This window comes from Panulirus ornatus, chromosome 41 (assembly GCF_036320965.1).
Source record: "Panulirus ornatus isolate Po-2019 chromosome 41, ASM3632096v1, whole genome shotgun sequence".
Lineage (NCBI taxonomy): Eukaryota > Metazoa > Arthropoda > Malacostraca > Decapoda > Palinuridae > Panulirus > Panulirus ornatus.
The window spans coordinates 20,638,622-20,652,314 of NC_092264.1; the positions used below are offsets into that span (position 1 = coordinate 20,638,622).

The following is a 13,693-nucleotide window of genomic DNA, read 5'->3' on the forward strand; positions in this document are numbered from 1 at the left end:
GGAACTTCAGTGAAGGAGGGTAATGGGGAGGTGATAACAAGTAGTGGTAATGTGAGAAGGAGATGGAGTGAGTAATTTGAAGGTTTGTTGAATGTGTTTGATGAGAGAGTGGCAGATATAGGGTGTTTTGGTTGAGGTGGTGTGCAAAGTGAGAGGGCTAGGGAGAATGATTTGGTAAACAGAGAAGAGGTAGTAAAAGCTTTGTGGAAGATGAAAGCCGGCAAGGCGGCGGGTTTGGATGGTATTGCAGCGGAATTTATTAAAAAAGGGGGTGACTGTATTGTTGACTGGTTGGTAAGGTTATTTAATGTATGTATGTCTCATGTATTCCATGTGTGGCGAGGTGGCGATGGGAATGAATAAAGGCAGACAGTGTGAATTGTGTGTATGTGTCTGTGTGTGTATATATATGTGTACATTGAGATGTATAGGTATGTATATTTGCGTGTGTGGACGTGTATGTATGTATACATGTGTATGGGGGAGGGTTGGGCCATTTCTTTCGTCTGTTTCCTTGCGCTACCTTGCAAACACGGGAGACAGCGACAAAGCAAAATAAATAAATATAAAGATATGTCTCATGGTAAGGTGCCTGAGGATTGGCGAAATGCTTGCATAGTGCCATTGTACAAAGGCAAAGGGGATAAGGGTGAGTGCTCAAATTACAGAGGTATAAGTTTGTTGAGTATTCCTCGGAAATTCTATGGGAGGGTATTGATTGAGAGGGTGAAGGCATGTACAGAGCATCAAATTGGGAGGGGAAGTGTGGTTTCAGAAGTGGTAGAGGATGTGTGGATCAGGTGTTAGCTTTGAAGAATGTAAGCAAGAAATACTTAGAAAAGCAAATGGATTTGTATGTAGCATTTATGGATCTGGAGAAGGCATATGATAGAGTTGATAGAGATGCTCTGTGGAAGGTATCAAGAATATATGGTGTGGGAGGCAAGTTGTTGAAGCAGTGAAAAGTTTTTATCGAAGATGTAAGGCATGTGTACGTGTAGGAAGAGAGGAAAGTGATTTGTTCTCAGTGAATGTAGGTTTGCAGCAGGGGTGTGTGATGCCTCCATGGTTGTTTAATTTGTTTATGGATGGGGTTGTTAGGGAGGTGAATGCAAGAGTTTTGGAAAGAGGGGCAAGTATGCAGTCTGTTGTGGATGAGAGAGCTTGGGAAGTGAGTCAATTGTTGTTTGCTGATGATACAGCCCTGGTGGCTGATTTGTGTGAGAAACTGCAGAAGCTGGTGACTGAGTTTGGTAAAGTGTGTGAAAGAAGAGAGTTGAGAGTAAATGTGAATAAGAGCAAGGTTATTAGGTACAGTATGGTTGAGGGACAAGTCAATTAGGAGGTAAGATTGAATGGAGAAAAACTGGAGGAAGTGAAGTGTCTTAGATATCTGGGAGTGGATTTGGCAGCAGATGGAACCATGGAAGTGGAAGTGAATCATAGGGTGGGGGAGGGGGCAAAAATTCTGGGAGCGTTGAAGAATGTGCGGAATCTGAGAACATTATCTCGGAAGTGAAAATGGGTATCTTTGAAGGAATAGTGGTTCCAACAATGTTATATGATTGCGAGGCATGGGCTATAGATAGAGTTGTGCAGAGGACGGTGGATGTGCTGGAAATGAGATGTTTGAGGACAATATGTGGTGTGAGGTGGTTCGATCAAGTAAGTAATGCAAGGGTAAGAGAGATGTGTGGTAATAAAAAGAGTGGTTGAGTTAGCAGAAGAGGGTGTTTTGAAATGGTTTGGTCACATGGAGAGAATGAGAGAGGAAAAATTGACCAAGACGATATATGTGTCAGAGGTGGAGGGAATGAGGAGAAGTGGGAGACCAAATTGGAGGTGGAAAGATGGAGTGAAAAAGATTTTGAGTGATCGGGGCCTGAACATGCAGGAGGGTGAAAGGCATGCTAGGAATAGAGTGAATTGGAACAATGTGGTATACCAGGGTTGACGTGCTGTCAATGGATTGAACCAGGGCATGTGAAGCATGTGGGGTAAACCATGGAAAGGTCTGTGGGGCCTGGATGTGGAAAGGGAGGTGTGGTTTCGGTGCATTATTACATGACAGCTAGAGACTGAGTGTGAACGAATGTGGCCTTTGTTGTCTTTTCCTAGTGCTACCTCGTGCACATGAGGGGGGAGGGGGGTTGTTATTTCATGTGTGGCGGGGTGGCAATGGGAATGATTAAAGGCAGACACCATAAGTTATGTACATGTGTATATATGTATATGTCTGTGTGTGTATATATATGCATACATTGAGATGTATAGGTATGTGTATTTGCGTGTGTGGACGTGTATGTATATACATGTGTATGTGGGTGTGTTGGGCCATTCTTTCATCTGTTTCCTTGCGCTACCTTGCTAACGCGGGAGACAGCGACAAAGCAATATAAATAAATGAATAAATAACTTATGTTTTTAATTAACAAGAGCAACAAACTCTGGGAATACACCATAAAAAATTTACCAGATTTACATAGTTCCAGGATGGAAACTGATGCCTTATGCAATGACATTTCACTGGTATCTCGAATACGTTTTCTGCCCATCATTTTCTATTTTACAACAAACCTAAATCACCAGCACACTTTCTCTTTAACTTACTGATTGGACTATGTTTATAAAAATTTTACTAAAATCAAAATTTTTTTTTTCAAAAAAAGGAAGAGAAGGGAGCTAAAAGAGGATATTCCCTCTAAGGCTCAGTCCTCTGTCCTTCACGCTACCTCACTAACACAGGAAATGGCAACTACGTATGAAAACTCTTAACAAATTCAAATACAGATGATCCCTGACTTACAATGGGATTACATTCCGAGAAACCCAAAAATACATCTAATACATTTAGTACTGTACATCTAACCTACTGAACATCATAGCTTAGCCTAACCCACCTGAAAGAATCTTGGAACACTTACATTAGGCTACAGTTGGACAAAATCACCACAAAGTTTAAAAATTGTAAGTTGATCCATCGTAGTCGGGGTCATCTACATACTGTATGATCAATCTACATTCAGAGTAATATAGTGAACAGATCTACCACTATTCCTGATAATGTAATTATCAAAATAAATTTTAGGGAGAATAAAAAGATGTTCTGGAAGGAGGTAAATAAGGTGCGTAAGACAAGGGAGCAAATGGGAACTTCAGTGAAGGGCGCAAATGGGGAGGTGATAACAAGTAGTGGTGATGTGAGAGGGAGATGGAGTGAGTATTTTGAAGGTTTTTTGAATGTGTTTGATGATAGAGTGGCAGATATAGGGTGTTTTGGTCGAGGTGGTGTGCAAAGTGAGAGGGTTAGGGAAAATGATTTGGTAAACAGAGAAGAAGTAGTAAAAGCTTTGCGGAAGATGAAAGCCGACAAGGAAGCAGGTTTGGATGGTATTGCAGTGGAATTTATTAAAAAAGGAGGTGACTGTATAATTGACTGGTTGGTAAGGTTATTTAATGTATGTATGACTCATGATGAGGTGCCTGAGGATTGGCGGAATGCGTGCATAGTGCCATTGTACAAAGGCAAAGGGGATAAGAGTGAGTGCTCAAATTTCAGAGGTATAAGTTTGTTGAGTATTCCTGGTAAATTATATGGGAGGGTATTGATTGAGAGGGTGAAGGCATGTACAGAGCATCAGATTGGGGAAGAGCAGTGTGGTTTCAGAAGTGGTAGAGGATGTGTGGATCAGGTGTTTGCTTTGAAGAATGTATGTGAGAAATACTTAGAAAAGCAAATGGATTTGTATGTAGCATTTATGGATCTGGAGAAGGCATATGATAGAGTTGATAGAGATGCTCTATGGAAGGTATTAAGATTATATGGTGTGGGAGGCAAGTTGTTAGAAGCAGTGAAAAGATTTTATCGAGGATGTAAGGCATGTGTACGTGTAGGAAGAGAGGAAAGTGATTGGTTCTCAGTGAATGTAGGTTTGCAGCAGGGGTGTGTGATGTCTCCATGGTTGTTTAATTTGTTTATGGATGGGGTTGTTAGGGAGGTGAATACAAGAGTTTTGGAAAGAGGGGCAAGTATGAAGTCTGTTGTGGATGAGAGAGCTTGGGAAGTGAGTCAGTTGTTGTTCGCTGATGATACAGCGCTGGTGGCTGATTCATGTGAGAAACTGCAGAAGCTGGTGACTGAGTTTGGTAAAGTGTGTGAAAGAATAAAGTTAAAAGTAAATGTGAATAAGAGCAAGGTTATTAGGTACAGTAGGGTTGAGGGTCAAGTCAACTGGGAGGTAAGTTTGAATGGAGAAAAACTGGAGGAAGTAAAGTGTTTTAGATATCTGGGAGTGGATCTGGCAGCAGATGGAACCATGTAAGCGGAAGTGGATCATAGGGTGGGGGAGGGGGCGAAAATCCTGGGAGCCTTGAAGAATGTGTGGAAGTCGAGAACATTATCTCGGAAAGCAAAAATGGGTATGTTTGAAGGAATAGTGGTTCCAACAATGTTGTATGGTTGCGAGGCATGGGCTATGGATAGAGTTGTGCGCAGGAGGGTGGATGTGCTGGAAATGAGATGTTTGAGGACAATGTGTGGTTTGAGGTGGTTTGATCGAGTAAGTAACGTAAGGGTAAGAGAGATGTGTGGAAATAAAAAGAGCGTGGTTGAGAGAGCAGAAGAGGGTGTTTTGAAATGGTTTGGGCACATGGAGAGAATGAGTGAGGAAAGATTGACCAAGAGGATATATGTGTCGGAGGTGGAGGGAACGAGGAGAAGTGGGAGACCAAATTGGAGGTGGAAAGATGGAGTGAAAAAGATTTTGTGTGATCGGGGCCTGAACATGCAGGAGGGTGAAAGGAGGGCAAGGAATAGAGTGAATTGGATCAATGTGGTATACTGGGGTTGACGTGCTGTCAGTGGATTGAATCAGGGCATGTGAAGCATCTGGGGTAAACCATGGAAAGCTGTGTAGGTATGTATATTTGCGTGTGTGGACGTGTATGTATATACATGTGTATGGGGGTGGGTTGGGCCATTTCTTTCGTCTGTTTCCTTGCGCTACCTTGCAAACGCGGGAGACAGCGGCAAAAAAAAAAAAATTTCATAGTTTGTAAAGTCTTAAACTTCAGAAAAGCATACCCACATTATTTTTTATTTTCACTTTTATTTTGCTTTGTCGCTGTCTCCCGCGTTAGCAAGGTAGCACAAGGAAACAGACGAAAGAATGGGCCAGCCCACCCACACACACACATGTATATACATACACCCCCACACACGCAAATATACATACCTATACATTTCAATGTATACATATATATATATATATATATATATATATATATATATATATATAATATATATATTTTTTTTTTTTTTTTTTTTTTTTATACTTTGTCGCTGTCTCCCACGTTTGCGAGGTAGCGCAAGGAAACAGACGAAAGAAATGGCCCAACCCCCCCCCCATACACATGTACATACACACGTCCACACACACAAATATACATACCTACACAGCTTTCCATGGTTTACCCCAGACGCTTCACATGCCTTGCTTCAATCCACTGACAGCACGTCAACCCCTGTATACCACATGACTCCAATTCACTCTATTTCTTGCCCTCCTTTCACCCTCCTGCATGTTCAGGCCCCGATCACTCAAAATCTTTTTCACTCCATCTTTCCACCTCCAATTTGGTCTCCCTCTTCTCCTCGTTCCCTCCACCTCCGACACATATATCCTCTTGGTCAATCTCTCCTCACTCATTCTCTCCATGTGCCCAAACCATTTCAAAACACCCTCTTCTGCTCTCTCAACCACGCTCTTTTTATTTCCACACATCTCTCTTACCCTTACGTTACTTACTCGCTCAAACCACCTCACACCACACATTGTCCTCAAACATCTCATTTCCAGCACATCCATCCTCCTGCGCACATCTCTATCCATAGCCCACGCCTCGCAACCATACAGCATTGTTGGAACCACTATTCCCTCAAACATACCCATTTTTGCTTTCCGAGATAATGTTCTCGACTTCCACACATTTTTCAAGGCTCCCAAAATTTTCGCCCCCTCCCCCACCCTATATATATATATATATATATATATATATATATATATATATATATATATATATATATCCCTGGGGATAGGGGAGAAAGAATACTTCCCACGTATTCCCTGCGTGTCGTAGAAGGCGACTAAAAGGGGAGGGAGCGGGGGGCTGGAAATCCTCCCCTCTCAATTTTTTTTAATTTTCCAAAAGAAGGAACAGAGAAGGGGGCCAGGTGAGGATATTCCCTCAATGGCCCAGTCCTCTGTTCTTAACGCTACCTCGCTAACTGACTTGTCCCTCAACCCTACTGTACCTAATAACCTTGCTCTTATTCACATTTACTCTCAGCTTCTTCTTTCACAGACTTTACCAAACTCAGTCACCAGCTTCTGCAGTTTCTCACATGAATCAGCCACCAGCGCTGTATCATCAGCAAACAACAACTGACTCACTTCCCAAGCTCTCTCATCCACAACAGACAGCATACTTGTCCCTCTTTCCAAAACTCTTGCATTCACCTCCCTAACAACCCCATCCATAAACAAATCAAACAACCATGGAGACATCACGCACCCCTGCCGCAAACCGACATTCACTGAGAACCAATCACTTTCCTCTCTTCCTACACGTACACATGCCTTACATCCTCGATAAAAACTTTTCACTGCTTCTAACAACTTGCCTCCCACACCATATATTCTTGATACCTTCCACAGAGCATCCCTATCAACTCTATCATATGCCTTCTCCAGATCCATAAATGCTACATACAAATCCATTTGATTTTCTAAGTATTTCTCACATACATTCTTCAAAGCAAACACGGATCCACACATCCTCTACCACTTCTGAAACCACACTGCTCTTCCCCAATCTGATGCTCTGTACATGCCTTCACCCTCTCAATCAATACCCTTCCATATACTTTCCCAGGAATACTCAACAAACTTATACCTCTGTAATTTGAGCACTCACTTTTATCCCCTTTGCGTTTGTACAATGGCACCATGCAAGCATTCCGCCAATCCTCAGGCACCTCACCATGAGTCATACATACATTAAATAACCTTACCAACCAGTCAACAATACAGTCACCCGCTTTTTACATAAATTCCACTGCAATACCATCCAAATCCACTGCCTTGCCAGCTTTCATCTTCCGCAAAGCTTTTATAACCCCTTCTCTGTTTACCAAATCATTTTCCCTAACCGTCTCACTTTGCACACCACCTCGACCGATCTGCCACTCTATCATCAAACACATTCAATAAACCTTCAAAATACTCACTCCACCTCCTTCTCACATCACCACTACTTGTTATCACCTCCCCATTAGCCCACTTCACTGAAGTTCCCATTTGTTCCCTTCTTAAATGCTCTGAAGCTTTCCTCATAACATTTTATGTCAGGAAAACAAAATAGAACAATCACTGCAATGGGCAAAATCTCCTTCATTCAGTGAAAAAAGCTAAAACAATTCTTCTGTACTTGATAAGTGTAATTCTACTTAAATACCATACTAACATGATAGACAAATAACTATAATATTGCAGCATGAGATCCAGTGAGCTAACAATTACCCATGGCAATGAGTGGATGCATGACAACTTGGCTCATAATACATATGAATCAAACAGCTGGCTAAGGAGAAAGCAGTGACTGCTACCATCTATTCCCCATTTCACATGAGGTCTATGCTGCCTATTGTCTTTACAGGTCACTGTCATATGTGTCTGTGGTGTGTTTCTCAATACAGAAAATCTTGTAACAAATCCACTTTCATCAAAACTTTTCTGAAGAACATATCCCAGAATCTATCTTGCTAATCATAATATCACAACTCACCTTTACAAAATGGTGAAAATTTTGTGTCCACTTAGACTTATCCTTTAGCGTTGGTGGTTTAAATCCACTTTTAGACATAAGAAAAAGTGCTCGCATTGGATGGAGATCGAACATTGGTGGCTGAAGTTCTGCGAGTTCAATAGCTGTAATTCCAACAGCCCAGATGTCACAGAGTTGATTGTAGCCTCCCTTCCTCTCTACTGCTGCAACCTAAAAATTAATATCCACAATTAAAAACCAATATCCAGTACAAAACTATTTTTGAAGAACAAAAATCTGTTTCTCTCTAGGGTGGTGTCCTGCAAGCTATGAGAGAATCTCTATGATCTCTGGGTAGAAGCCTATCTATAACTACATACCCTCTAGTGAGTTTAATGCCTCTAATCCTTTGCTAACCTTCCAATAGGAAGTTCATGGCTCTAGCTCACTCAGGGATCAATACCCTCCAATCAGCAGTCACTATCCTCCAAGCTGTCAGGCTACACCAGACTGACCACCTCACAGTTCTTCAGAACAGGGACTTTACCCAAATGATTACTTCCATCACTTAAAAAAAGTTTTTCAAAAGAGAGGAGGTAGGGTGGACAACAACCAGGAAACCTGCTTGTGAGATACAGCCTCAGGGGAAAATGTGTTTTCATTTTTCACAACTTACTTTTCTTTTCTCTCCTAGATCAGTTCCTTCCACAAGTTATAACATAAGAGCATGACGATGGAGAGTTATCTACTGTTTACTGCCTTTTAAATTACATTTATGATAATAATGATGAAAATAAGTGCTTATCATCATTTTCATCTATTTTCTAGGCATTAATGCTTTTCTGTCCTCTGTTAATATCAAAAGAGGTATCCATGACATCACTCATATTAATTTTCCATTGATACTGTTTCTTGTTGTGATAGTACCTCCTCCTCCTCCCCTTTCATCATCCCCAAATCCTTTCCCTTTGCCCTCTTTCTCCTCCTCTGGAAAAAAAAAAACACTCTAGAAAAAAGACAGAAATATAAAAATCAAAGATGCAAAGCAAAAATGAAATCACGAAAAGCTGAAATATAATCATAAAAACTCATACCACCATTCACCAAAAAAAGCAATACAGGTACATCACCAATTTTCTGGCACTCTTGGTTCCAAAGCCCTGCCAAATTAACCATTTTGCCGGACCAACCATGGTCATGTAATAATAATTCATCAGCACACCTCTCACCCACAAATTATACATCTCCCATGTGTCTAAAGTATACCATGGACTGCTAGAAACTTAAATTAAACAAATACTAACAGTAAATCAAATAAATAAATGGAATACATTTTACACCTGCCCAGGACTGAGGTGCTCGTCAACTATGAGTTTTGCAAATTTGTCCACATACTCAGCAGCTCCTTTGTGGTTGGCAGAGCGCTTTTTTCTGCACAGATTATTCATGGAAATTCCATGACGCTTCTTGAATCTTTGAATCCATCCTTCACTATAGTCATGCTCATGTTGTAATTTAAGTTCTTTAAGGAACAACTTAGCCTAGTCCATTATCATGCTACATCTTTCATAGTTTATCAAACTGTCATTTGCTTCTTGGAATTGCTGTCTGCATAGAATTTCAATATTTTCTCCCTTTGCTCCTTTATATCATAAAAAGTTGATGAACCAATACTGTAGATGTCACACAGCTTACACACCAAAACAGCACAGTCCATTTTTTTCAACAGTTCTACTTTATCTTGGATCAATATGGACTGGTGTTTAAGTCTGACACCACGACTGACACTCTCACATGTCTTAGAAGCCTTAGCTAGGATTGAATTTATGCAAAATAAGCTAAGAATCTCACAGAACTGCAGTATCACCACCAAGTGCAGGGTAAAGAATGTAAATGAGCATGCCCTACACACAATGCCATCTGTGGCCACCCAGTAAACTAGTCTGGTGGCCGCAGAAATCTCAAGTTCACCCACGTAATTTTGTCCAGACTAAAGGAGGTGCCGAACCATCAGTTGCCAGAAAATCGGTGGTGTACCTGTACTTGTGATGGTATGAACCAATACTGGGAAGAACATGAAACACATATGGCAAATGAAAACAAGAAAACAAGATAGAATGAGAACTCAAGGAATTATTGCGAAGATTATGAACATTTCAGAAACCACCAGAGCAGAGAAATTTCTTTTCATTTAAGATCCAATCCATATAAAGGTCAAAACAGGAATGAGAATAAAGTGATTGTAAAATCACATAACATGACTGAGATAAAGAACTTCACTTTTAAAAACAAATGAGTTAACCATGCATGAGACATTATACAGCATTAGGGAAAACACAATAACCAAAAACCAGCTGAGGACATATAAATTCTTTATGAATTTTTGGAAGATATTTTCATGGTTTATTACCATTTCCTGCATTAGCAAGGTAGTGCCAGGAACAGACTACCAAGAATAGCTAAATCACCTTTATTTAACTAAAGCTCAAGAAAAAAAATGAAGGAATACAAGACATCTGTTCCAGTAATATAATAGGCTGGTTTCACTACCATTTTATCATATTGAATGACAGAGAAGATGAGTAGATTTATGGATATAGATACAATGACAAAGGAAAGAATAAACGATCAACAGATGAAAGAGACATCCCAATCTGAGCCTTCGAGGAAGATGAGCACTCCCCGTGTGATTCTTCTGTTTCCCCTTTTAGAAAGTTAAAATGCAAGGAGGGGAGGGTTTCTAGCCCCCGCTCCCGTCCCCTTTAGTCGCCTTTTATGACATGTGAGGAATGGGTGGGAAGTATTCTTTCTCCCCTATCCCCAAGGGAAACAGAAGGAATGACACGTGGAGTGCTCATCCTTCACGAAGGCTCATATTGGGGTGTCTAAATGTGTGTGGATGTAACCAAGATGAGAAAAAAGAAGAGATAGGTAGTATGTTTGAGGAAAGGAACCTGGATGTTTTGGCTCTGAGTGAAACAAAGCTCAAGGGTAAAGAGAAAGAGTGGTTTGAGAATGTTTTAGGAGTAAAGTCAGGGGTTAGTGAGAGGACAAGAGCAAAGGAAGGAGTAGCACTACTCCTGAAACAGGAGTGGTGGGAGTATGTGATACAGTGTAAGAAAGTAAACTCTAGATTGATTTGGGTAAAACTGAAAGTGGATGGAGAGAGATGAGTGATTATTGGTGCCTATGCACCTGGGAATGAGAAGAAAGCTCATGAGAGGCAAGTGTTTTGGGAGCAGCTGAGTGAGTGTACACGTTAGTAGTTTTGATGCACGAGATTGGGTTATAGTGATGGGTGACTTGATGCAAAAGTGAGTAATGTGGCAGTTGAGGGAATAATTGGTGTACATAGGGTGTTCAGTGTTGTAAATGGAAATGGTGAAGAAATTGTAGATTTATGTGCTGAAAAAGGACTGGTGATTGGGAATACCTGGATCAAAAAGAGATATACATAAGTATACATATGTAAGTAGGAGAGATGGCCAGAGAGCGTTATTGGATTACGTGTTAAACGATAGGTGCGCGAAAGAGACTTTTGGATGTTCATGTGCTGAGAGATGCAACTGGAGGATGTCTGATCATTAACTTGTGGAGGCGAAGGTGAAGATTTGTAGAGGTTTTCAGAAAAGAAGAGAGAATGTTGGGGTAAAGAGAGTGGTGAGAGTAAGTGAGCTTGGGAAGGAGACTTGTGTGAGGAAGTATAAGGAGAGACTAAATGCAGAATGGAAAAAGGTTAGAGCAAAGGCTGTAAGGAGAGTGGGGGAGGAATGGGATGTATCTAGGGAAGCAGTGATGGCTTGCGCAAAAGATGCTTGTGGCATGAGAAGCGTGGGAGATGGGCAGATTATAAAGGGTAGTGAGTGGTGGGATGAAGAAGTAAGATTATTAGTGAAAGAAAAGAGAGAGGCATTCGGACAAGTTTTACAGGGAAATAGTGCAAATGACTGGAAGATGTATACAAGAAAGAGGCAGGAGGTCACAAGAAAGGTGCAAGAGGTAAAAAAGAGGGCAAATGAGAGTTGGGGTGAGAGAGAGTCATTAAAGTTTAGGGAGAATAAAAAGATGTTTTGGAAGGAGGTAAATAAAGTGTGTAAGACAAGAGAACAAATGGGAACATCGGTGAAGGGGGCTAATGCGGAGGTAATAACGAGAAGTGGTGAAGTGAGAAAAAGATGGAGTGAGAATTTTGAAGGTTTGTTGAATGTGTTAGATGACAGAGTGGTCGAGGTGGTGTGTGAAGTGAGAGGGTTAGGGAAAATGATTTGGTAAATAGAGAAGAGGCAGTAAAAGCTTTGCGGAAGATGAAAGCAGGCAAGACAGCGGGTTTGGATGGTATTGCAGTGGTATCTATCAAAAAAGGGGGTGACTGTGTTGTTGAATGGTTGGTAAGGATATCTAATGTGTGTATGACTCGTGGTGAGGTGCCTGAGGATTGGTAGAATGCATGCATAGTGCCATTGTACAAAGGCAAAGGGGATAAAAGTGAGTGCTCAAATTAAAGAGGTATAAGTTTGTTGAGTATTCCTGGTAAATTATATGGGAGGGTATTGATTGAGAGGGTGAAGGCATGTACAGAGCATCAGATTGGGGAAGAGCAGTGTGGTTTCAGAAGTGGTAGAGGAGGTGTGGATCAGGTGTCTGCTTTGAAGAATGTATGTGAGAAATACTTAGAAAAGCAAATGGATTTGTATGTAGCATTTATGGATCTGGAGAAGGCATATGATTGAGTTGATAGAGATGTTCTGTGGAAGGTATTAAGAATATATGGTGTGGGAGGAAAGTTGTTAGAAGCAGTGAAAAGTTTTTATCGAGGATGTAAGGCATGTGTACGTGTAGGAAGAGAGGAGAGTGATTGGTTCTCAGTGAATGTAGGTTTGCGGCAGGGGTGTGTGATGTCTCCATGGTTGTTTAATTTGTTTATGGATGGGGTTGTTAGGGAGGTGAATGCAAGAGTTTTGGAAAGAGGGGCAAGTATGAAGTCTGTTGGGGATGAGAGAGCTTGGGAAGTGAATCAGTTGTTGTTCGCTGATGATACAGCGCTGGTGGCTGGTTCATGTGAGAAACTGCAGAAGCTGGTGACTGAGTTTGGTAAAGTGTGTGAAAGAAGAAAGTTAAGAGTAAATGTGAATAAGAGCAAGGTTATTAGGTACAGTAGGGTTGAGGTCAATTGGGAGGTAAGTTTGAATGGAGAAAAACTGGAGGAAGTAAAGTGTTTTAGATATCTGGGAGTGGATCTGGCAGCGGATGGAACCATGGAAGCGGAAGTGGATCATAGGGTGGGGGAGGGAGCGAAAATCCTGGGAGCCTTGAAGAATGTGTGGAAGTCGAGAACATTATCTCGGAAAGCAAAAATGGGTATGTTTGAAGGAATAGTGGTTCCAACAATGTTGTATGGTTGTGAGGCGTGGGCTATGGATAGAGTTGTGTGCAGGAGGATGGATGTGCTGGAAATGAGATGTTTAAGGACAATGTGTGGTGTGAGGTGGTTTGATTGAGTAAGTAACGTAAGGGTAACAGAGATGTGTGGAAATAAAAAGAGCGTGGTTGAGAGAGCAGAAGAGGGAGTTTTGAAATGGTTTGGGCACATGGAGAGAATTAGTGACGAAAGATTGACCAAGAGGATATATGTGTCGGAGGTGGAGGGAACGAGGAGAAGTGGGAGACCAAATTGGAGATGGAAAGATGGAGTGAAAAAGATTTTGTGTGATCGGGGCCTGAACATGCAGGAGAGTGAAATGAGGGCAAGGAATAGAGTGAACTGGATCGATGTGGTATACCGGGGTTGACGTGCTGTCAGTGGATTGAATCAGGGCATGTGAAGCGTCTGGGGTAAACCATGGAAAGCTGTGTAGGTATGTATATTTGC

At 41.3% G+C, this 13,693-nt stretch overlaps 1 protein-coding gene across 1 annotated transcript in view; it reads right to left on the minus strand.

Annotated features, from left to right (window-relative positions):
* Nucleotides 1-13,693, minus strand: part of hppy (MAP4K3-like protein hppy) — a 566,945-nt gene that overhangs the window by 462,474 nt on the left and 90,778 nt on the right. Inside the window, exon 6 of the mRNA XM_071686180.1 lies at nucleotides 7,846-8,055. Coding sequence (XP_071542281.1) covers nucleotides 7,846-8,055 — 210 coding nt within the window. The remainder of the gene's footprint in view (nucleotides 1-7,845; nucleotides 8,056-13,693) is intronic.